Source organism: Panthera leo, chromosome B2 (assembly GCF_018350215.1).
Source record: "Panthera leo isolate Ple1 chromosome B2, P.leo_Ple1_pat1.1, whole genome shotgun sequence".
In the NCBI taxonomy this organism is placed as follows: domain Eukaryota; kingdom Metazoa; phylum Chordata; class Mammalia; order Carnivora; family Felidae; genus Panthera; species Panthera leo.
The window spans coordinates 33160789-33184636 of NC_056683.1; the positions used below are offsets into that span (position 1 = coordinate 33160789).

General features: G+C 38.6%; 1 protein-coding gene across 2 annotated transcripts in view; it reads right to left on the reverse strand.

The window, feature by feature from the left end:
- Positions 1–23848, reverse strand: part of ILRUN (inflammation and lipid regulator with UBA-like and NBR1-like domains) — a 95849-nt gene that overhangs the window by 54849 nt on the left and 17152 nt on the right. For both annotated transcript variants that reach the window (XM_042938502.1, XM_042938503.1), the window contains exon 2: positions 3341–3495. In XM_042938502.1, the coding sequence (XP_042794436.1) occupies positions 3341–3495 (155 nt within the window). The remainder of the gene's footprint in view (positions 1–3340; positions 3496–23848) is intronic.

Sequence of the window (23848 nt, forward strand, 5' to 3'; positions counted from 1 at the left end):
AAGCACGTATAGGATCAAGGCTGTGATTCTCCAGTTATTGTGGAGTATAATTTTATTCAAACAAATAAAAAGTAAATACGAAACAAAAAAATTCTGCAATATGGCAATTTTGAGATGATAGAGAACATGGCAAAAATGAGATAAAAGTCTTATCAGTTCCAGAAAGCCTGGGCTTACTAGGTATAAGTGATTATAGAAATAGTTTGGAGACAGTAAGGAACATCCAAAGAGCAATGAGGAAGTAAAAAAACCTCAGTGAAGCTCCTCTATTCTTTTTAACCCCCATAAGCTTGGAGATTACATTTCAAGTTAAGCTACATGCAAAAAGGGACTTTCATTGATCTTGTCACTATTTGCTGAATGGATGAAGCAGAATTACCTTCTCTATAGTCATACTGAAGAGAAAGGTAGAAATTAAATATTTCAAGGAGTCAAAAGAAAAATGGATAAAACAGTTGTTCTCTCTCAAGGACTTTTCTTAACCCTTGTTTTGTGTTCACAAAAAATAAAGTTGACTCTGAAGCCACTTTCTCACATCACAATCTCAACTACTTCACCAAAGTCCACGAACACCAGAGTTTACCATAACATGCTCAGCTTAACATTCACTACAGTTGGACAATAAAGCATGGCTGTATACATCCCAGTTGTACTGGGAAGCTGTAAGTGTTGGTAAGGAAAATTATCTACTTTCACCATGGAGGGCAGTTTCAAATTTTTACTTTCCATTTTAATGGTAAGATTTCCTGATTGAGTTTCCCAAGCTTCTAGTACTTATATAGTGCCAAAGGTTTGGATCCTGGGATTCTGCGTCTGTCATTAAATGTCTCGCTTCTGTTTTTCTACGGTCTGAAACCAAGGATTTAAACAGTATTAAAAGTTGAATTTTAAACAATGTGTGATGTCCATCTTCTTTGGGGAAACTGTTGGGACAGCTATATGCAGTTCCTATCAATCTCACCTGTTGTATATTTGAATGCTTGGCATGCCTAAAACATAACAGCAGAAAGATGCCATGAAAATTATTTGTGAAACTATTTCAGTGAGCACTTATCTCTTAGAGAAGGTTATGAATGAGAGGAAAAGGGTCAGAGGAGAAATAGCTAAGTCCTGCCCTTCTTCTGCGTTACTCTATTTCCAGAAAGAACTCAGGCCAGATTAGAATGATGCTAAAGAACCAGTACACGTGCATGTTTTCCCTCTTACTCTTTAATAACATACCGATTCCTTAGTTATGGGACGCCAGTTTCTCCTTAATCAAATGGAAAGCATTTAGTGTACAGATACAATACTATTTTACAACTGAACAATTTCCAGAAGGATACAAAAATCTACATGTTTAAAGTAACCTGAAGGGTAAAATCTCCAGCCAACTGCTGTCCAACTTTTCAAGAGGTGTTCAGGCAAAAAATGTCCTTTCACAGGAAGAAAGACTGCAGACCCAGAGGCTACTTTAAACTGGAGATACTACACAAAAGTAGGCAGAAAAATGCAGCCAGGCCCACCAGTACAGGTTCTCTCCAAGTCAAGATGAAAGGCAGGCTCTTTGGGGCTCTGATTTGACATTCTAGCCATTTTAGATCAATCTCTCCCAATCTCCCATTAACTCAAGGAACTGTCTAGTGAGTGAGTGGATGTATCAAGAGCCTTTCTGAAATACAAAATGGTTTCTGCAACCAAACAGTATTTTAAATATTTCAACAGTACTCTAAGAACTTTCAATATTTAAAAACGCAATGAAGAACTCACGGAAAGCCTGACTGTTTTCAGTGTTTTCAGTACAAATAAAAGAGGTCTTAGATTAAATTTTTTCATGAAATAAAACCTATTCATGTATAAGTTTCAAAAGGAGTTTTGACCAGCAACACAGCAGGTTTTAGTAATTCAGAGCAGAAATATGATGAACAGAAGCTGAACTAAAGAGGCTGTTATAATATTTTTAAAAGCCCACAACATTAAGAAAAGTGAGAAAGAAATCAGACCCTCTCAAAAGGGAAAGAAATTAGGCAAAAATAAACGACCTTTAAAAAAAAAAGAATTTCAAAAAAAATAGAAAACATGGCTATTTTTCCATATTACCATGTGCTTCTCAAACTAACGATGCCCCACACCATTGTAACCAAAAGGGAGAAGAAGCTACTAAAAATTTTATAAAGCCACGAATGTCCCCTATCATCTACAACACTGGGTCAATCCACACTATATGCATTTCCTCAGTGGCATACTGAACCTCCATCCAAGGGAGAGTTACTTCTAAATAAGCCAGAAAAACTAAGAATCACAATTTGGTACATTATATATAAAAGGCTAGTGTAGTCAGTTTTTTCCCATCATAAAAAAATTAAAGTCTAAAGAACTGAAAAGTAAACAGTCAATAAAAGGTCACTTTTACAGGTTTGAGTCCCAAGAGTTGAATCAGCTCACATCACACCTTGCTAGATAGGGTTCCCCCACACCCACAGATTTTTAGCTAAATATGCCTTTTGCTTAGTTTTCCATCTCTCAGAATTTCCCTGTTCAGTCCTTAGCAACAAGGAAGTTAAAGCATCCTCATCCAGTCAGCAGCATTGTTACTGGACGAAACTAGCAATACTAAACCCATTCAAATTTAAAAAGTCATTATAATAACAAGTAAAAGATAATTAACTGTTACCAGATACCATTTTCAAAGAACTATTGTTAACTTATTTTTAATTTTCCTTAAAGTCAGCAGTACATCAAAACAATGCTTTAAAAAAAAACTTCTCAATCTTTTCATCTTTCCCATTCTGAACAAATCCCCACATTTCTTACCCTATTTTCAAAGTGGTATTAATGTTGTAGAGAGATACCTCAAGGAAATTTCATAAAGAATCATCCTTATGGTTATAAAGAAATGAGCTTTCAAAAGAGCAGATGCTCACAGCTCTTTCTAACTACCTTGTTCTATTCAAGGATGTACCTCCTCTAGTCTGCTGGAAAGAACTGGAAGATTAATTAGAGCAGAATTAAAATGATGGAGTAGAACTGTACAGGTGAAGATAATACCATCACTACACACAGGCCTAGCTCCTGGTATCAAATGAATATTGAATTGTTTAGAGGCATCAACACTTAAATTGAAAGGAAAAAAAAAAAAGGATGAAAGATCTAAATTATTTTTCCTGATCTAAAGCAGGGGACATTTCACTGATGTTTGGTCATCACACCAGCATAAAAAAGTACTGTATCATGTATATGAAAAAGCTCAGAATTACCAAAGCACATTCCTGAAGCTAAAACATTTCCCTAATTCTTTTAACTACAAAACAAAACAAAACAAAAAAACTGGGCAATGAAGAATTGCCTGTTATCCATTTACCAGAATTCTGGATCCGCCACGTTTTTATAAATTGAGTATCTGGAGGTATCGACTCCCCTTCTCCTATGGTGACATCTTCAACAAACGACATAGAGGGCACACTGATGTTTGGGCTCTCAAAGTCATAATAGGCGCCAATTGCTGCTTGTAGGTTCCTACAAACAAAAAGAAAAGACAAAAGACTTTAGTCCTGTCCAGAGTATATTATCCTGATTGTCAAACAAATGGAAAATGCTTACTTCTCAGGACTTGTTATCAAACCGAAGGCTCTTGGTATATAAATCTTCAGAGCCACCGATTCTGGCTGAGGAACAACAGGGAAAAACCCAGGACTAACAAACCTGTGCAACACTTTTCTCCCAAGGTGCCCACATAAAAAGTAAGAAACATCAGCATCATCAACAACAATATGAAGAAATCTCTCTTTTACCCACAAGGATAGCAAGTACGGGTAAAGAAAAAGAGAGCTCCTCTATAAATGTGCCTGGAATTCAAAAAAGCTCGATTTTAAAAAACATTCCAAGTACTTAATTTTTTGAAAAGGCAGTACATGCAGATGGTTCAGAAAGTTTTGTACAGTGAAAACTAGCCATCTTATCTCTTCTTTCCTATACACACATACCCATAATTGTTCATATCACTTTCTTAAATACCCTTCCAGAACTTCCTTATGCATATACAAGCAAATGATATTCTTTCTTCTTCCCCTTTTACACAATTAGTGATATATTATACATTGTCCTTTGCTTTATTCCCTTTATTCCCATGAAGACATTCCTCTATCAGTACACAGTGAATATTGTTTTTTATAGCTGTATCCAATGTACAGATACATCATTACTTATGTAACGAGTCCACTTATGAGTTTGTTTCCAATCTTTAATTCTTCCATAAATAAGCTTAAGCACATATCGTTTATATATATATATGCAATATATATATATAATATATATATTATATATATATATTATATATATATGTATATGCAAATGCATCTGTAGGATAAATTCCTATAAGGGATACTGCTAGGTCAAAGAGCATGGATTTGTGGTTTTAATAGATGTATCTAAACTTCCCTCAATAAAGCTGTACACTTAATGAATGCTCCCACCAAGAATGTATGAGTGTATATTCCCTCATTTGTTCATCAACAGTGTTCCTCCAAAATTTTAGATCTGTGTCAATCTGACAGGTAAAAGGGAAGATCTCAGTAAGGCCTTAAAATGGTTTTCTCTTGGGGTGCCTGGGTGGCTCAGTCAGTTAAGCACCTGACTCTTGATATCAGCTCAGGTCATGACCTGGTCATGGGATCCAGCCATGTGTCAGGCTCTGTGCTGAGTGTGGAGCCTGCTTGGGATTCTCTCTACCTTTTGCTCTGCCCCTCAACAGTTAGCGCGCACGCGCTTTCTCTCTCTCTCAACATAAATATTTTAAAAATAAATAAAAAATTAAAACATTGATGTTTCTTATTTTAAGATGGTTTTATCTTATTACTAGAAAGGTTAAGTATCTCTTACATGTTTTTATAAGCTTTTGTAGTTTCTGTTTTGGAAGCACCATTTTGTAAATGTTGGTGTTCTTTTTAATTACTCATAAACCCCCTTATGTCAGAAGGAACTACCAAGCATACAAACCAGAGTCCCTAATTGAACAGAAACACATGATTGACAGCATGTTCATCCATGCCAGAAACCAAAGGCCACTAAGGGGTTTGAGCAAGCTGTATTCATTAGAAAGATCAAAGAAATTGTTAGTAATTACATTAACCGCTCCTCTTAAGGTCTTACTTAAACTAGTGACATCATCTCCAGTCCCCACAGTAGACAACAACACAAATTGCATTTTTCTAAACATAACCCAAACATAAGCCAATGGATCCAGTGGGTTGTTTTTAATTATACATAAACATAGCATGAAATAAGCTCTGACAGTATACAACTGTTCAACAGACATACTATTAACAGCAAATACTTTTCTGCTGGGGGCCTGCCTGCTCCTCCAGGTGTTTGCAGCTGCCAGAAAGGAGGTCTATATTTAGAGCAGCTGCCTCAGGTCAAGTCTCATGCATTGGTGGCCTGTCGTATTAGTCGTATTGACTGGAATTACACCACCACCAACTGCCTGCCTGTTGTGTGTGTACTAGATAAAATATACATGCAGCAGAGCTGGGCCAGGGGCCAAACTGTTTGCTTGACTATTCAATAGGAAGGCTTGGACTTTAGTCTTCTCAGCAACTTCCTTCGCTAGCTGACTGTGATCCAAAATGAGTAATACGTGACTGGTCAAACTTGGGGACGCCCAGCCTCTACCACCCACAAACAGGCCTTAGGAGTGTATCTGGAATCAGTCTTACACTTAGGAATCAGGCATAAAATGAGGAAAAGGAAAATAAGCCTAGTTTGCATTTTGTTCTTCTGAAAACTCTGTGTAAAAGCTATGTGTCCACCCTTTTATAAAGATGATTTTTCTGCCACAGAACTCCAGCAAGTAGCCTGCTGAATTGTTTTCTGTTCACTTGGCTGTAAAATATGCTTGGGAGGGAAGAAACTATTTGTGCACTCAGGACAATTGCCAATTCTCATCCCCAGCATGTGTCATATTTCACCACTTGGCTCTGTCTGATATCAGAAAGGACTTCAAGACCACTGCAGCAGAAACATGAATAAGTTCAACTACCTTACGCAAATCTGTCCCCCTAACTCAAATCTTGTTTCACACAGACCAACTCATCCCACAGCTAAGTCAACAAAACCATTCCTTTGTACCTGTATTATATACATAATTCAGCCAGAGAAAGATTAAGAAACACTTTTAAATCCCAAAGTGAAAATGAAAGTACTAAACTGGACTCCTGGCAGGAAGCAGGAGTAGAGGATGACAAAGCAAATTAACTTCCCAAGTACAAGGCCAAGAGTGGACTTTAGCCCAGTGGTGCTCTAACCCATATGGCAGGTACACAGTTCAAAATGTGGGTACACAGTTTCTCCCACTTGGACCACTTAGATCACTGCCTGACTGGACCAAGCAACGGCAGAAATAGACCAAACAGCTCCAATTCAATGTGAGAACAAGTAGATATGATAGCATGTATTCCCGTTCAAATCAACATACTCAGCTATTATTAGCCAACAAGAAATTCTACGTGAAATAGAGTTGGCTGAGGAAATGGGAAAAGGGAGAACACAGACTCTGTATTCAGCCTAGTCTGAAAGTTTAAGCTTCCAGGTTCCTTCACTGTTTGCACTCGAAGAAGTTTTAACATGATTTCAGATTAAACCAAAAGCACCCTGAAGAACAAAGGAAGGCAGTGTACCAACGGGGAAAAGGGCACAGGCCAAGATGATGGTGATGGCTGTGAATAAACTTAATGCCACAGAACTGTACACTGAAAAATGGTTAAAATGGTAAAATTTTACATTGGCTTTGTTTGGAGGCAGCTCCTACACCTGGCTGTGGGTCTTTGAACAAGGGGCTATGCATCTATGTCCATTTACTCATCTACAAAGCTGAGTTTTTTGTATCAAAAGGCTGACTTATATTTTATATTACCAAGTTGGCATTATAGGGCTGGCTGTGCAGACTGCATGAGACAATGTGTGTAAATGCCTTAGGGTTGGTGTTCAACCAACATTTAATAATGAGCATTTATTCATGTGCTAAGCACTCAACCTGAGACTAGGGATAAAACAGCTAGCAAGACAGGCAAGGCCCCTACCTTTACAAAGCCTATAGTCCAGCAGACTGCAGCAAACCAGGGACATTCAAAAAGGGTAACACCAACTGCCTCTCATACTGAGGCTATCAGCCCAAGGCAGCTTTTCCTACTTGAATAAAAAATGGGCTTGGTGCACAACAGCTTCAACTATTCTGATAATCAGGTTAACCTGATTCAGTGTAGAAGAATTTGGTGATGTTGATAAGTGTTCTCTCATGAAATGCAGTTTTGTAACTCAGAAGCAATATTGCCAAACATTAATTTTATAGAGGAGGCCTTAATGCACTGACAGGTAAATAATTTGCCCCAGGCTAGACCGTCAATTATTAGGAGAATTTATTCAAAGGCATAAAACTTTTAACTTATCCAGAACTTTCCAATTACCTAGTAACACTCTGAACACTTTGTTTTCTTTTATATATATGTGAAAAAATAATATTTTATTTATTTTATTTTATTTATTTAGAGTGAGCAAGCGAGCAGAAGGGGCAGGGAAAAGAGAGAATCCCAAGCAAGCTCCACACTATCAGCATGGAGGCTGATGTGGGGCTTGAACTCACAAACCGTGAGATCATGACCTGAGCCGAAGTCAGACACCTAACCGACTGAGCCACCCAGGTGCCCCTGAACACCTGATCTTAAGAACATAATAATTACCATCACAAATTCTATAAACAAATTAGTTGTAACCTTCCCTTAAATTGAACTACTGAAAATGGTCAAGTATCTAACCTTGCAAAAATTCACAAACACAGAACATTTATTTTTGTACAATGTATATACATACATAGGTCAGATTACTGATATTATGAAGAAAATTCATCTATGTGCTGAATATATAGTCAGGAACATCATCCAAAAATATGGAGGTAGAAAAGAGTTAAGAAATTCAGGAAATCAGAATTCAAGAGGGAGTATCAAAAGTCTAAGTATTAGCTCAGATTCCCAGGAAAATAAAATTAGGTATCTTTTCTTTCCATTCTCTGAACAAAAAACTTAAAAAGATCCAAATTATTTAAGAGAAAAAGAAAACTACCCAAATTTTGGGCACAAATGGGAAATCAGAATAATGAACTAATCCAGTTAAGCACAAACAGTAGCATCTTTGGACTGTAAGCAATACTTATTCCAAACCACAAGAAGTTTCTCTCACCTTTGCAATGCCAATGATACTGCTACTAAGGCCACAAGCCCACGAGTGTGACTGCAATTATCTCTGAATGATTGAAAAATCTGACTAGAAAAGGGATCAATAAAATAGGTAAGGGTCTTACTAGGGCTTTCCAACGTCAACTTAGTGGGAATTAAACACGGAGACCAGAAGAGTCAATAAGTAAGTACTTGTGACTACTGTGAAGAAACTAAAAATTCATTAAACCAAAAAGATGACTGCAGGTAGGGAACAGGAGTGGGCTAAAGAAGACTCCATATTTTCAAACCTAAAAGTTAACTTGCGGATGACACTATTTAGTATGTGAACACAGTGAGAAAAAAAAAAAGAACTTGTGAACATTTCATTAAGAGGAGCAAGTTCACACCAACATTTACCCACTTCTTAGAGCCTTAGCAAGTCCAAGATTGTTTCTTCTCTCCTCTTTTCCTGGCTATCTATTGATCCATTATTTTTATTACTTTTTAGAATTTATCCTTTTTGTTGTTGTTATTTATTTTTGAGAGAGACACAGAGCACGTGCAGGGGAGGGGCTGAGAGAAAGGGAGACACAGAACCCGAAGCAGGCTCCAGGCTTTGAGCTGTCAGCACAGAGCCCGATGCGGAGCTTGAACTCACGAGCAGTGAGATCATGACCTGAGCCGAAGTTGGATGCCCAACTGAGCCACTCACGCGCCCCTAGAATTGATCTTTCTACCTACCATCAGCAGTTATACCTTTTCCAAATAGAAAGTAAAAACCAAGCATTCTGCCATGAAAAGGCAAGGTGGTGGCACTGTTCTAGATTTAAAGAGATATAACAACCAAAAGGAATACACGGTCTTTGAGGTCCTTGATTGGATTCTGATTTATTAAAAACACAAAAAAAGGGTTATAAAAGACACATTTGGAGACAACTAGGGAAACTTAAACACAGATTAGATATTTCTTATTAGTAAAAATTTTTGTAAATTATTTTTGTATCTCAGTATGTGGTTACTTGAAAGAATACCTATTTTTAGGGGTACCTGGGTGGCTCAGGTTAAGCGTCCGACTTCGGCTCAGGTCATGCACAGGTCATGGGTTCAAGCCCTACATTGGGCTCTATGCTGACAGTTCAGAGCCTGGAGCTTGCCTTGGGTTCTGTGTCCCCCTCTCTCTCTGCTCCTCCCTCATTCATGCTCTGTCTCTATCAAAAATAAAAGTTAAAAAAAAAATTTTTAAATGCCTATTTTTAGGAGAAGCATGATGAAATATTTAAGGATGAAGGGTTGTGACGCCTACAACTTTCAAATGATTCAGAAGATGTTTATATAGAGAAAACAGAGTATGACAAAAATGTTTACCACTGCTGAATCTAGGTGGTAAGTATAAGGGTAAACACTACAATTCTTTAAATTTTTCTGTAGGTTTGAAAAGTTAATAAAAAGGCAAATGAAAAAAAAGAGAGAAGGAACCCTTTTTCCTGCCACTGGAAGATATCAAGAAAATTCAGTAAGTAGAATTCATCTTGGAAACATGAGGAGACCTACTGGGATGGGGATGAGGTTGATATGTTAAGGATGATCAATCAGGAAGAGGGAAATAATTGTTGTGTGCTTGATGATATAAACCACTAAATTAAATCTGGCAACCCCAGAGCCAACTTACATTGGGTAATTCTTGTCATCGGAGATAATAAAATTAGCTTGTTAGTTTAAAAAAAAAAAAAAAGATTCTAAAGACACTGCAAATTCAACACTGGCATTACAGAAGTTTAGTTTCTAAGTGCCTTTAGATAATATGTCATGATCAACTATTTTCTCTTTTTAAAAAAAATTGAGGTGAGATTCAAATAACATACAATTAACTAAAGTATATACTTTAGTGTTATTTAGTGTATTTACAATGTTGTGCAACCACTACCTCTAGTTTCAAAACTTTTTCATCACCTCATACCCAGTAAGAACACCCATTAAGTAATCATTACTGATTCCTCCTTCCCCCTATTCCCTGGCAACTACTAATCTCTCTCACGAATCTGCCTATTCTGAATAACTTATATGAAAGGAATCATATAATATGTGACTTTGTGTGTCTGGCTTCTTTCACTTAGTGTTATACTTTCAAGATTCATCCCAAATTGTAGTATGTTGATCAGTATTTCATTCCTTTCTATGGCTGAATAATATTCCATGAAATGTATACAACCACATTTTGTTTACCCATTCATCTGTTAATGGGCATTTGGGCTATTTCTACTTGTTGATTATTATGAGTAATGCTGCCGCAAACATTCACATACAACTGTCTGTGTGAGCATATGGGTTCATTTCTCTAGATACACACCTAAGAGTAAAACTGTTAAGTCATATGGTAATTCCATGCTTAACTTTTAAAAAAATTTTTTAATGTTCATTTATTTTTGAGACAGAGAGAGAGAGAGAAAACATGAGCAGGGGGAGGGCAGAGAGAGAGGGAGATGCAGAATCTGAAGCAGGCTCCAAGCTCTGAGCTGCTAGCACAAAACCTGATGTGGGACTCGAACCCACCAACCATGAGATCATGACCTGACTGAAGTTGGCCGCTTAACCAACTGAGCCACCTAGGCACCCCTATGTTTAACTTTTGTGTGTATTTTTTTTGTTTTTTGTTTTTGTGTTGGGAGGGGAGGGGGGAGAGGCAGAGGAGAGGGAGAGAGAATCCCAAACAGACTCCATGCTCAGTGCAGAGCCCGATGGGAGGATGGATCCCACAAACCTTGAGACTATGACCTGAACCAGGCACTCAACCAACTGAGCCACACAGGCACCCCATGCTTAACTTTTTGAAGAGTCACCAAACTGTTTTCCATAGCAGAACCATTTTACATTTGCACCAGCAATGTACAAGTGTTCCTATTTCTCCAAATCCTCACCAACACTTTTTTTTTCCAATTATAGCCTCTTACTAGATGTGAAGTAATATCTGACTGTGGTTTTGATTTGCACTTCCTTAATGACCAATGACCATAAACATCTTATTTACTTGTTGGCCATCTGTATATCCTCTTCAGAGAAATCCTTTGTTCATTTTTTGACTGAGCCGTTTATCTTCCTATTGATGAGTTGTAAGAGTTCTTTATATATTCTGGACAGTAGACCCTTATCAGATAGACAACTTACAAATAAGCTGGTTTTTCTCTTTTTTAATAATGTCCTTAGATACACAGAAGCTTTAATTTTGACAAAGTCCAATTTATCTAGTTTTTCTTTTGCTGCTCATGCTTTTGATGTCAAATCTAAGAAACGATTGCCAAATCCAATGTCATGCTGATTTATCCCTATGTTTCTTGTAATAGTGTGATTGTTTTAGCTTTTACATTTAGGCCATTTATCTGTTTTATTTAATTTTTTTAATGTTTATTTATTTTTGAGACAGAGAAAGAGAGAGAGAGCATGAGAGAGGTAGGGGCAGAGAGAGAGGGAGACACAGAATCCGAAGCAGGCTCCAGGATCTGAGCTGTCTGCACAGAGCCCCACGCGAGGCATGAACTCGTCAACCGCGAGATCATAACCTGAACCAAAATCGGACACTCAACCGACTGAGCCACCCAGGTGCCCCATTTTATTTAATTTTTGTATAAGGAGTAAGGCAGGGGTCTAACTTCATTCTTTTGCCTGTGGTTATCCAGCTGCCCCAGCATTGCATGTTGAAGAAGATCAACTATTTTCGAGGGAAAAAAACAAGCCAGACAAATCTTGGGTATGGATAGGATCCTTCGCTATTTAAGACCCTAGCTCTTGGTGACTCTTGGTGACACTTTACATGTTAAGTCCAATCAATGGTGAAGCTCAGATTTGGGTTAAGTGGGAGAGCAAGTTGAGACACGCGTGGCACCTCACCATACCTCAAGTGTGGTATATCCGTATGCTCACGATCACCCTAAATGATATCTCCTAATCCCACCAAACAGTTTCTAGGACTAAAGGAACCAACAGTATTTATCTTAGAATCTGTCAAAGTATATTATAAGCACAAAGTTTTTCATTCTTTGCCAATCAGTAAGTATACAACATTTACTCATTTTTTTTTTAATTTAAGTTTTAACTCATTCACGACTATAGGTACTGTAAGCATAAAAATAAATAAGACAAAGTCTGCTACAAAGGAATGTAAAATCTATTAAGAAAGATTTGGGAACAGATAATCACAACTCAATGTGATAAATGTCAGAGAAGAAACAACCAAGGAATATGAAAGTACAGAGGAGGAAACACCTAATTCAAACTTAGTAACTGAGGGAAAGCTTCATTAACAAGATAATATCAAAACTGATGGACTTGTTAACCACCTAGAGGAATGAAGCAGTTAACTAGAGGGAGAGTGCGTGCAAAGGCCCACAGATGAAGAAGAGCTGCCTCTTCTCTCTGGGATTGCTGTCCTTGTCCACAGGAGAGCACATATAAAATAAGAACATAACATATTAATAAATCAGTCTGCTCTAAGCCACAACTGATAGTCCAGGAATGAATGCCTGACCCAAAGCTGAATCTATCTGAACGCTTCCCCGAGAACTTTGGGACTGGAGCTGAAAGAGATGGCAATCTCTCCCTGTACTGGGAACTTTTTAGTGCCATGTTTTGCCCATGGGACTAAAAGACACAGAAAAGCAGTCTTCAGAGAAAAAAGACCACAAACTCACAAGCAGCCAGAAAAAGAGAGGACTGACAACGTTCAAGTCCCTGGTTCTGGTTGTTTTTGAAGCCCAAATGAATTTCTTACGTTCTAAGATATCCTCCCAGTATCCTCATTATTCTCATTTTCACTCAGGCTAGTGTGACAAAGTTCTGTTCACCACTTCTAAAAAGTCCTAACTGATACAAGACTGAGGTATTGCAAAAGGAACAAACCCTAAGTGTGTGACAAAATGAAGAGGCCTCTCCCACCTCGGGCTGAGAAGCCAGCAGTCCTTGTGTGTGGCAAAGCAGTTGGTTACACTCCTTATGCACTCCAAAGCTACATGATGCTTTAGGAGCTTTGGGCGACAAAAAGAAATTGCCCACAGAAGACTATGCTAACTTCAGTAAGGTTCTACAAAACAATCCAATCTGCAAAACACCATCCTGTCCAATCCAGTCTCCTAGAGGGGAGATATGACAAATAAGACAAGAATATAATGATTAAGCAAAGGCCTTTCTGCCCTAAAGCCATGGATCCGAAACCTCTATTGATCAGATAATTACTCTGCTGAAATTCACCAAGTGAATTCTTTGTGCCACTAAGAAACAGGGAGACCCTGATGAATAGGATGTAGATAATCCCTTTCAAAACCTTTGCATAGGGTTCCCCCAAACTGCCATTCCCTCCCCTCATTATAAAGTATATCTGACAGAAATAAGGCTGGGGAGGGAGTAAATTTATGGGGATAACATTCCACAGAGGTTTGAGAAAGCTCTAAATCCAGAATTTTCCACCTGCCCTGAGGTAGAGACCTTTAAGCCAGGAAGATAAGCAAAACTAAGGAGAATTAACCTGGTCCCAGGTATTCTCTTCAGCAATCTTAGAGACTAAAAAGCCTAAATATTACTGGGGTTGGGTTTCAAAGGGAATGCACCAACATGCAATGGATAAGCAGTGAACTGAAGTTTGAAAAGAGTGCCATCATCAGGAGGCTGTAATTCTTTAAGCGTGAGTTATTTTTGAAAGAGCGTGCAGCAGAGGGAGAGAGAGGGAATCCCAAGCAGGCTCCACACAGGCAGTGCAGAGCCCTACGTGGGGCTCAAACTCACAAACCATGAAATCACGACCTGAGCCAAAACCAAGAGTTGGATGCTCAACCAACTGAGCCACCCAGGCACTCTAGGAGGCCGTAATTATTACACTCCTAGTCAAACCCTAGGTCCAAAAAGTGGCATCTTATTGGAAGGAGAAAGCTAAAGCAGCACAGCCCTCATAAAAAGAACTATCTCCCATCCTGTCCCCTGTGCTCCTCTCAAGGATGGTCCTGAGTAATATCAGACATGGTAAATCTTTTGGGGGCAAGCCAGGCTAAAGCCTTCAATCTTCTAACAGTGAAATGAGTTAACAGGTGACCACGAGACTTGTTGATTGTATTTTACTGCTCCTGTCCTGTAGAAGATAGCACATGCTCTGTATTCTTTCTGCTTATAACCCCCAGCTGAGAATAGTGCCCGGCACATAGAAGGTGCCTAATAAATGGAATAAACTGTAACCAAAATATAGTATTTTTCCTTTCTCCTTTTTATCTGCTTTTCCTCTCATGATGGGATTATATTAGAGAGGGTAGAGGAAGGATAACAATAAAAGAAAAAAACTATCATTTAGCCTACAGGCTGCAGGATCATGCAAATGTTTATCTGGACCAATCAAGAACAAAACAAGGAAAGCACGGCTATCATCCTGAGGCCTTCAGCTGGTGGGATGGGGCACCTTTAACAATAAGTCAAAGTATGATAGCTGGACCTGGCTAGAATCATATCCCATTGGGGAGAGATATGACAGCATTTGTAGTTGTTACTTGTTGAGACAATGCTCTCATTTCCACATAGGATTCCTCAGGACACAGCGAGGTCATTCCACAGTTAAGTGACGGTGGGGGCACCCCAGAATTTAGAAGTGAAAGTTTTTCCCATAGTATATGAACTATAAACTACATATTTGGGAGCTTTGGACAGTCACAGTTCCATTCAGCAGAGATAGAAGACCACTGCAAACACCTACATAGAACATACAAAGAAACCAGAAATATTAAAAAAATTGTTAATATTTACTTATTTTTGAAAGAGAGAGGGGAAGAGAATGTGCACATGAGCAGGGGAGGGACAGAGAGAGAGGGAGACAGAGGATCCCAAGCAGGCTCTGCCCTGACAGCTGAGAGCGCAATGGGAGGGCTCAAACTCACCAACCATGAGATCATGACCTGAGCCGAAGTCAGATGCTTGACCAACTGAGCCACCCAAGTGCCAGAAACCTGAGTTATTTTAAAGTCCAGTTTTTCCTGAAGCCCAAACATATTCAGGTCTTTGGGTTCTGTGTAACATAGCAACATCTTTAAGATACCTCCCCCGACTCCAACATACACACCTTTAGCATTATCCAGTTTGAAGTGAGTTTGGGAGTGCCTGGGTGGCTCAGTTGGTTGAGCGCCCAACTCCTGATTTGGGCTCAGGTCATGATCCCAGGTTTGTGGGACTGAGCCCCACGTTAGGCTCTGCACTGAATGTGATTCTCTTTCTCTCCCTCTGCCCCTTTCCCCTGCTTGCACTCTCTCTCTCTAAAAATAAATAAACAGGGGAGCCTGGGTAGCTCAGTCAGTTAAACATCTGACTCTTGATTTCAGCTCAGGTCATTATCTCATGGGTGATGGGATCGAGCCCCATGTTAGGCACTATGCTGTTAGCATACAGCCTGCTTAGGATCCTCTCTCTCCCTCTTCTCTCTGTCTCTCCCCCATTCACACACTGGCATCCTCTCTCTCTCTCTCTCTCTCTCTCTCTCAAAATAAACTCAAAAAAAATTTTAATAAGTAAATAAAATTAAAAAATAAAAATGGAGTGATTCTGTTACCTACAACATAATAGGTCTAGATTAATCCAAAATTACATAGTGAGTTCCAGGGATAGAGTCTGTACATGTGGTGCAAAGTCTATTATAAGAGGCAGAAGAGGAGCTGGAAAGGTAAATTAAAACTTAACTCAGATCCAGGAATCCCACTTTGGGGTATATCCCCCAAAGAACTGAAAGCAGAATCTCAAAGAGATAACTGCACATCAATGTTTAGAGCATTATTCGTAACAGCCAAAAAGTGGAGGAAAGCAAGTCTCCATCAACAGGTGAGCAGATGAATAAAATGGTATATACATACAATGGAATATTATTCAGTCTTTTTTTTTTGTTTGTTTTTTAAGTTTATTTATTTTGAGAGAGATGGAGAGGGGGGAGGCAGGCAGAGAGAGAGGGAGAAAGAGAATCCCAAGCAGGCTCTGCTCTGACAAAACAGAGCCTGATGCAGGGCTTGAACTCACAAACCCTGAGATCATGACCTGAGCCGAAATCAAGAGTCAGATGCTTGGCCAGCTGAGCCACCCAGGCACCCTAAAATATTATTCAGTTTTAAAAAGAAAACCTGGGAGCGCCTGGGTGGCTCAGCTGGTTAAGCATCCAACTTCAGCTCAGGTCATGATCTCACAGTTAGGAGTTCGAGCCCGTAGTCAGGCTCTGTGCTGACAGCTCAGAGCCTGGAGCCTGCTTCAGATTCTGTGTCTCCTTCTCTCTCTGCCCCTCCCCTGCTCACGCTCTGTCTTTCTGTCTCTCAAAAATAAACATTTAAAAAAAAAAAAAAAAAAGGAAAATCTGGGGTGCCTGACTGGCTGAGTCAGAAAAGCATGCGACTCCTGATTGTGGGGATTGTGGGTTCTAGCCCCGTGTTGCATGTAGAGATTACTTAAATAAAACTTTAAACAAAATAAAGGAAAATCATAGCTAAACTTTGAAGACGTTATACTAAATGAAATAAGCTGTCACAATTGTTCCACCTATATGAAAGTAATCAAATTCATAGACACAGAAAGTGGAAGGATGACTAAAAGGGGCAGAGGGAAGGGGGAAATGGAGAGTTACTGTTTAATGGGTAGAGTTTCAGTTTTGCAAGACGAAAAAGTTCTGAACGTTGGTTGTACAACATGCTTCCCACAACTGAACTGTACATGTGAAAATGATTAATATGGCATCTTTCAGGTTATATGTACTTTACCACAACTTTTAAAAAATTTAATCAGGATGGGACCAATATGTTTCATTAAGAAATTTGGACTTCTAAAAGCAAAAAAGAGCATCTAAAAGTTTACCAAAGAAACTTTATTGAAATATAGTTTACATAGCATAAAATTCACCCATTTCAAGTTTACAATGAGTTTTTAGTAAAGTCACTGAATTGTAAAACCATCACCACGTTTTAGAACATTTTCATCAACCCCATAATGTCCTACTCTCCGTAACATGTAAACATTAGGGTACATGAATTAAGGCTGCTAATCAGCTGACCTAAAATGGGGAAATTATCCTGGATTATACCAGGGAACTCAATGTGATCACTTCTTTAAGAGTGGTCTGAGGGAACTGGAAGAGAGAACCAAGGAGATAGCAACAGGAGGACTCAGTGACTTTGAAGATGGAAAAATTAGGCCATAAGCCAAGGAATGCACGTAGCCCCTGGAAGCAAGAAAAGACAATAAAAGGGATTCTTTTAGCAAGAGCACAGCCCTGATAACACCTTTATTTTAGCCCAGTAAGACCCATTGGGACTTCTGAATTCCATAATTATAAAATAATAAATTGGTGGTTTTTTTAAAACCACTGTTTGTGGTAATTTACTACAGCAGCAAAAAACTATGAATGTCTATTTGTTATATTCTATTTTGCTATATATTTGAAAATATTCATCACAAAAGGAAAAAAAAAACTATGAATATGAAGCAGACTAAAGAAGGATCACAATTTAAAAAGTGCTGAGTCATTTCCTTCATCATAACTCCACTTTTAAGAACCCAATTACCCATTAAAGATGCATATTTAGAAATAACTCCCATTTTTCTTACTCCCAACTTAACAGTCATGAATATTTCCTAAAAAGTAAACAATCACTAGGTTCAGTGCCAACTGAAATTTTTTAAAATACTAACTAGAACGGCCCAGAGGAGACATGAAACGTATGATACCCAAAAAGTCCCAGAATGACGAACCGAAAACGTGATTCAGACAAAAAGCTATCTTCATAAACAAAACATCTGTGGTTTATTGTTGTTCATGAAACTTTCTTTGGGACATAATTTTAAGTAGCAGTTACGAAATGATCAGGTAAATCTATAATTATGGTTTTCAAAAGTATGTTTACCTAACAGAAAACTTACAATAAGCCAGCAATGGTCAAATGCATCTTATCCTGCTGCCTAGTCAGAGAGCTAACACTAGAAACTTCGGGGGGGGGGGGGGGTTGTTTTTTAAAAAAGGACAAAGTGCCTAAAAGCTAAACTATAAACAAATACTCCATTCTCAAATGTTTCCGCATACAGAGAAGAATGCATGAGCTTTGAAAAGAAATACTCTACACCTTTGATTAAAATGCTCTATACCTGTCTAAGTGTCTTACCTTTGCAATTTCTTGATGGCATGCTACAGAGGCCTGCTTCAAAGCCTCTTCAGTTTCACCTCCCCTAAAGAACAATGCCAACCACACCATCTTTGGAGATAATAAAAAGTAAACCTCAGTATACCTCATCTCCAAAAATGTGTACTATGGTACACGTCTAAGAGTGAATCTAAAACCCTTATGTTTTCAATCTTATTTTCTCCCTTAACAAAAAGGTAAATAAACCTTGACCAAGTTCTATGTAATATGATAAAGCCAATGCAATTTATCATCACTACCAAATAATGCCACATGGCATTAATGCCAACTCTACTCATTCTTCAGCCAACCCATCTCCAAATACTCTATGGTTATATTTGGCTACTCTCTGGTACATGAGATAGGTACCTTTAAAAAGCTACATACTTACAGCTAGGAGACTAAACTAAATTAGATGAAACTTGGTGAAATACAATAAATGCAGATTTTATGATAGCTCACAAACCTGAGAGGAACAAGCCCCTCCCCCCTTTTTTACACACTAATAAAATGACAGTATAAATATGTCAGAGATTGCTGCCATTTTTGGTAACCACTGAGAAAAAACAAGGAAGACAACATTTAAAAACTATTTCCTTTAAAAGTTCTATGACACTTGCAAACAATCTCACATACTCTTTAATGTTTTCATGTTCTCGGCAACTAGCTACAGATGACAAATAGTCTAGATAGCTCATCCAACTATGGCATTTTTATACATTACAGAAGAAGAGGATTTTTTAAAAAATAGCTACTTACATGACACTGCATACTTACCACCAGTTAGATTACTACCAAAAAATCACAAATCCATCCAAAAGAAAACAGGAAAAAAAACTATCCAATTTGGTTTACAAAGAAAAACTAAAAATTGAGGAAAAAAATGTTCTATAGCTTTTGCTAATTCTTCCTTAAAAAGAGTGGTCTCTCAAAGAGAGAAGAGCAGCAAACATCCCAAAATAATGGAAACACAGCAAAGGAGCTTATATATTTCAGGCTTCACAAAAGTCAAGGAGATCTCTCTCTTCAGTACTTTTCTTGGGATCCTCTGTGGCTGAGGGTAAGGCAAATAAATACACTTACTTCCACACTATTAGGATACGCTAAAAAATAAGCATAGGGGCGCCTGGGTGGCTCAGTTGGTTGAGCATTCAACTTTTTTTTTTTTTTTCAACATTTATTCATTTTTGAAAGAGAGAGAGAGAGAGAGAGAGACAGAGCGAGCATGAGTGGGAGGGACAGATAAAGAGGGAGACAGAATCTGAAGCAGGCTCCAGGCTCTGTCAGCACAGAGCCCAACACGAGGTCAAACTCAACTCACAAACTGAGAGATCATGGGCCGAAGTCAGACGCTTAACCAACTGAGCTACTCATGCACCCTGAGCATAGAACTCTTGATTTCAGTTCAGGTCATGATCCCAAGGTTGTGGGAGTAAGCCCCGCATTAGGCTCCAAGCCGAGCATGGAGCCTACTTCAGATTCTCATTCTCTCTCTCTGTCTCTCAATCTCTCTCTCTCTCTCTCTCTCTCTCTCTCTCTCTCTCCCCTTTTGCTCCTCTCCGCCACTCATGCATGCTCTCTCTCTAAAACTAAACAAATAAATAAATAACCAACCAAAAATCTTCATTCCCCATAAAATCCTTCATGATCGAATTGGTAAGTTCCACTTAAATATCAACAGTAACTTTACAAAAGACTTGCCAATAAATGAAGAAGGAACAACAAAATTAGAAAATTACCTTTTTGCAACCCACTCAAGCAATAAATGACTCAGGGCAAGGATCATCAGTGGATACTAATACAGTTGGGAGAAAGACTGCTGGGGAAAAGGATACACTCAGTCTTTCACAGATTACTTACTAATTACAAAGGAAAAAAAGAGGTAGATGCTATCTTAAGCAAATATTCAAATTTAGCATAATAATGGGACAAACTACAACATTTACCTCCTGATGTGATGCAAGAGAAGACATAGGATCATCCATGTATTCTCTCTAACAAAAAAATGTTTAACCTGAACCTGTGAGGAAACAATCAGACTAATCAACAATATAGGACATACTAGTGGACAAATGGGCTGGACTCAAAAAAATGTCAATGTCATAAAACATCCAAATGACAAAGGTGAGTGAAACTTGCTCTAGATTGAAGGCAAGTAAAGAGACATGACAACCAAATATAGCATGAGATGTATGAGAAGATCCTGGATTTTAAAAAAAGTTATAAAAAACATTTTGTGAACAAATAGGAAAATCTAAATACGGAATGTATATTGGATAATACTATTGTTTCCATGCTAAATTCCTAGAGAGTGACAATAATATTACAGTAATACAGGATGAGACCACTGTTCTTAGAAGATCTTTACTGAAGGGCTAAGGGCTGAAATGCCAACCTCTCTGCAATTTATCTCAAATGGTTAAACAAAAAATATATAAATCTAGACAGAGTATTCTTATATATTGCTGGTGGGAATGTAAGTGGTAGTTGCTTTGGAAAAGAATTAAATATAAAATGGTAGTTACTCGTAAAAAAGTTAAATACAAAATAGCAATCCAAGGACTGGGTGGGCTCAGTCAGTTAAGCATCTGACTCTTGATTCTGTCTCATGTCATGATCTCACTGTTATTGAGTTCAAGCCACAGGACTCTGCACTGGCAGCATGGAACCTGCATAGGATTCTTTCCCTGTCTCCCTCTGCCGCTCCCCTGCGTGTGCTCTCTCTCTCTCCCTCTCTCTCTCCGAAAATAAATAAACCTTTAAAAAAAAAAAAAAAGTTGGGGTGCCTGGGTGGCTCAGTCAGCTCAGGTCATGATCTCACAGTTTCTGAGTTCGAGCCCCATGTCAGATTTTATGCTGACAGCTTGGTGCCTGGAGTCTGCTTCAAGTTCTGTGTCTCCCTCTCTCTCTGCTCCTCCCGTCATGCTGTCTCTCTCTCTTTCTCTTTCAAAAATAAACTTTAAAAACAAAAAATTTAAAAAAATAAAAGGAATTAATTTCTAAGTATCTACTCAAAAGAAATTAAAACATATGGGGCACCTGGGTGGCTCAGTTTAAGCCACCATCTCTTGATTTCGGCTCAGGTCATGATCTCACAGTTGTGAGTTCAAGCCCTGTGTGAGGCTCTGTGATGGCAGTGCAGAGCCTGCTTGGGATTCTCTCTCTCTCTCTGCCCCTCCCCTGCTCTTGCATGCTCACTCTCTCAAAATAAATATTCTTAAAAATATATAAAAATTAAAAAACATGAATGCTTCACAAACAATATGCTAAGTAAAAAAAGCCAGATACAAAACACCACCTATTAGATGATTCTACTGATATTAAAGGTGGAGAAAAGACAACTGTTTAAAGACAGAAAAAAGATCAGTGGTTGCCTGATATTGGGGCATGGTAATGGGGATTAACAGTAAACAGGCAGAAGAAATTTTACTGTATGATGAAATATTATACAACTGGATTCTAGTGATGGTTCCTCAATTCTGTAAGCTTACTAACAATCATTCAAGTATCCACTTCAACTGGGATAATTTATGCTGTGTAAACTGTACTTCAGTAAAGGTACTTAAAAATAAAACATGTGGTAAAATGGCGATTATATAGGTATTCATTGTGCTAGTCTTTCAATTCCTCAAAATAAAAAGTTGCGAGATCAGAATGAACTCCGCAAAACACACGCACACCCCAAATTTAGTGTTCGTTAACTGGAGATTACCTAAAGGAGGTAAAGAACACTGGGATCTAGAGCCAATTTTTATACAAGGATTTGATTAACAACTTTTCTCAACTTAGGTGTTATTTTTTCCTAATTACATTTATTTATTGTAGAAAATTTAGGAATTAAAGAGAAAAAGATCAAGAATTAAAGTATAAAAAGGAAATGAAAGTATAAAAAAGGAAATAAAAGCCAACTATAAGCTCATAGCCAATGATAACGATTTATAATTTGTTCTTGATCCTTCAGGTAAAACAGTTCCATTTCACCAAAGAAAAGCTATCTATATATGTAACATCATTACAACCTGATCAATTATTCAATTGGCATGTTGAAATTTTATATCACATCCCAATCATATAAATCATAATAAAAATGAAAAGGCAAAACAGAAAATTTTAGAGACAAATCCAATGTTTCCTTTCAGTTTCCAATGAAAAATTGCATGCACTGGCGTCAACTCTCCCCCAAAATCCCTCCTAAAATACAGGTATGCAGGGTGTGTGGATGGCTTGGTCGATTTAGCTTCCCGACTTCTTTGTTTCTGCTCAGGTCATAATCTCACCGTTCGTGGGTTCAAGTCCCTCATTGGGCTCCACACTGACAGTGCAAAGCCTGCTTGGGATTCTCTCTCTCTTCCTCTCTCTGCCCCCTCCCCTGCTTGCTTGCTCTCTTTCAAAATAAATAAGTAAACATTAAAAGAAATAAAATAAAGGCAGGGACTCCTGGGTGGCTCAGCCAGTTGAGCATCTGACTTCGGCTCAGGTCATGACTTTGCAGTTCACAAGTTTGAGCCCTGCATCAGGCTCCGTGCTGACAGCTCAGAGCCTGAAGCCTGCTTCGGATTCTGTGTGTCTCTCTCTCTGCCCCTCCCCGACTGGTTGGCTGGCTTGCTTGCTTGCTTTCTCTCTCTCTAAAATAAACATTAAAAAAGCTAAAATAAAATAAAATACAGGTATGATGCTATAGATTGAATGAATGTTTGTGCCCTCAAATATTCACATGTTGAAACCTAACTCCCAATGTGATGGTGTTACAAGGTAGAGCTTTTAGAGATAATTAGGTCATGAGGGTGGAGCCCTTAAGAATGGGATTAGTGTCCTTATAAAAGACACCCTAGAGAGCTCCCTCACCCCTCAACTTCGTGGGGTTACAATGAGAAGTCAGCCATCTGTGAACCAGGATCAGACCCTCACCAGATACCAAATCTACTGGCACCCTGATCTGTGATTTCCCAGCCTCTAGATCTTGTGAGAAATAAATGTTTGGTGTTTATAAACCACACAGTCTATGGTGGTTGCTTTTGTTATAGCGGCCCGAACAAACTGAGACAAATGGGGAGAAAAGTCATAAATTCATGAGGACAAAGTGAACAAGTGAAGAAGCAACATTTGATGCTCTGGAAGGTAGACAAACAAGTGGTAAATGACTTAGCCAACCTGAGAAAGCTGAATCCTCCTCAGCCAGCAGTGGGGAAAAGTAGAGAAGCAACCCGACTTAAAATGAGGATTCCCAAAAGGTTCAGGAATTAACAGCACCGGGTACCCTACAAGTGAAGGTGAAGATATGGATAAAAACAGGAGAGGTTATGCATTTGCCTAAACCCAACCGTTAGATCTGTCTAAACACTGCACACGTAGCCTGGTGAATGCCCCACCCTGGAGGAAATGGGTGGGGCTTTTTAAAGCTTTCACTTAAAAACTACAATCAGGTCCACAGCTTCCAATCCACTTTCTGTGTCCTACTTTTAAATAGGAGTAGACAGCCAAGAACAACCAAATACT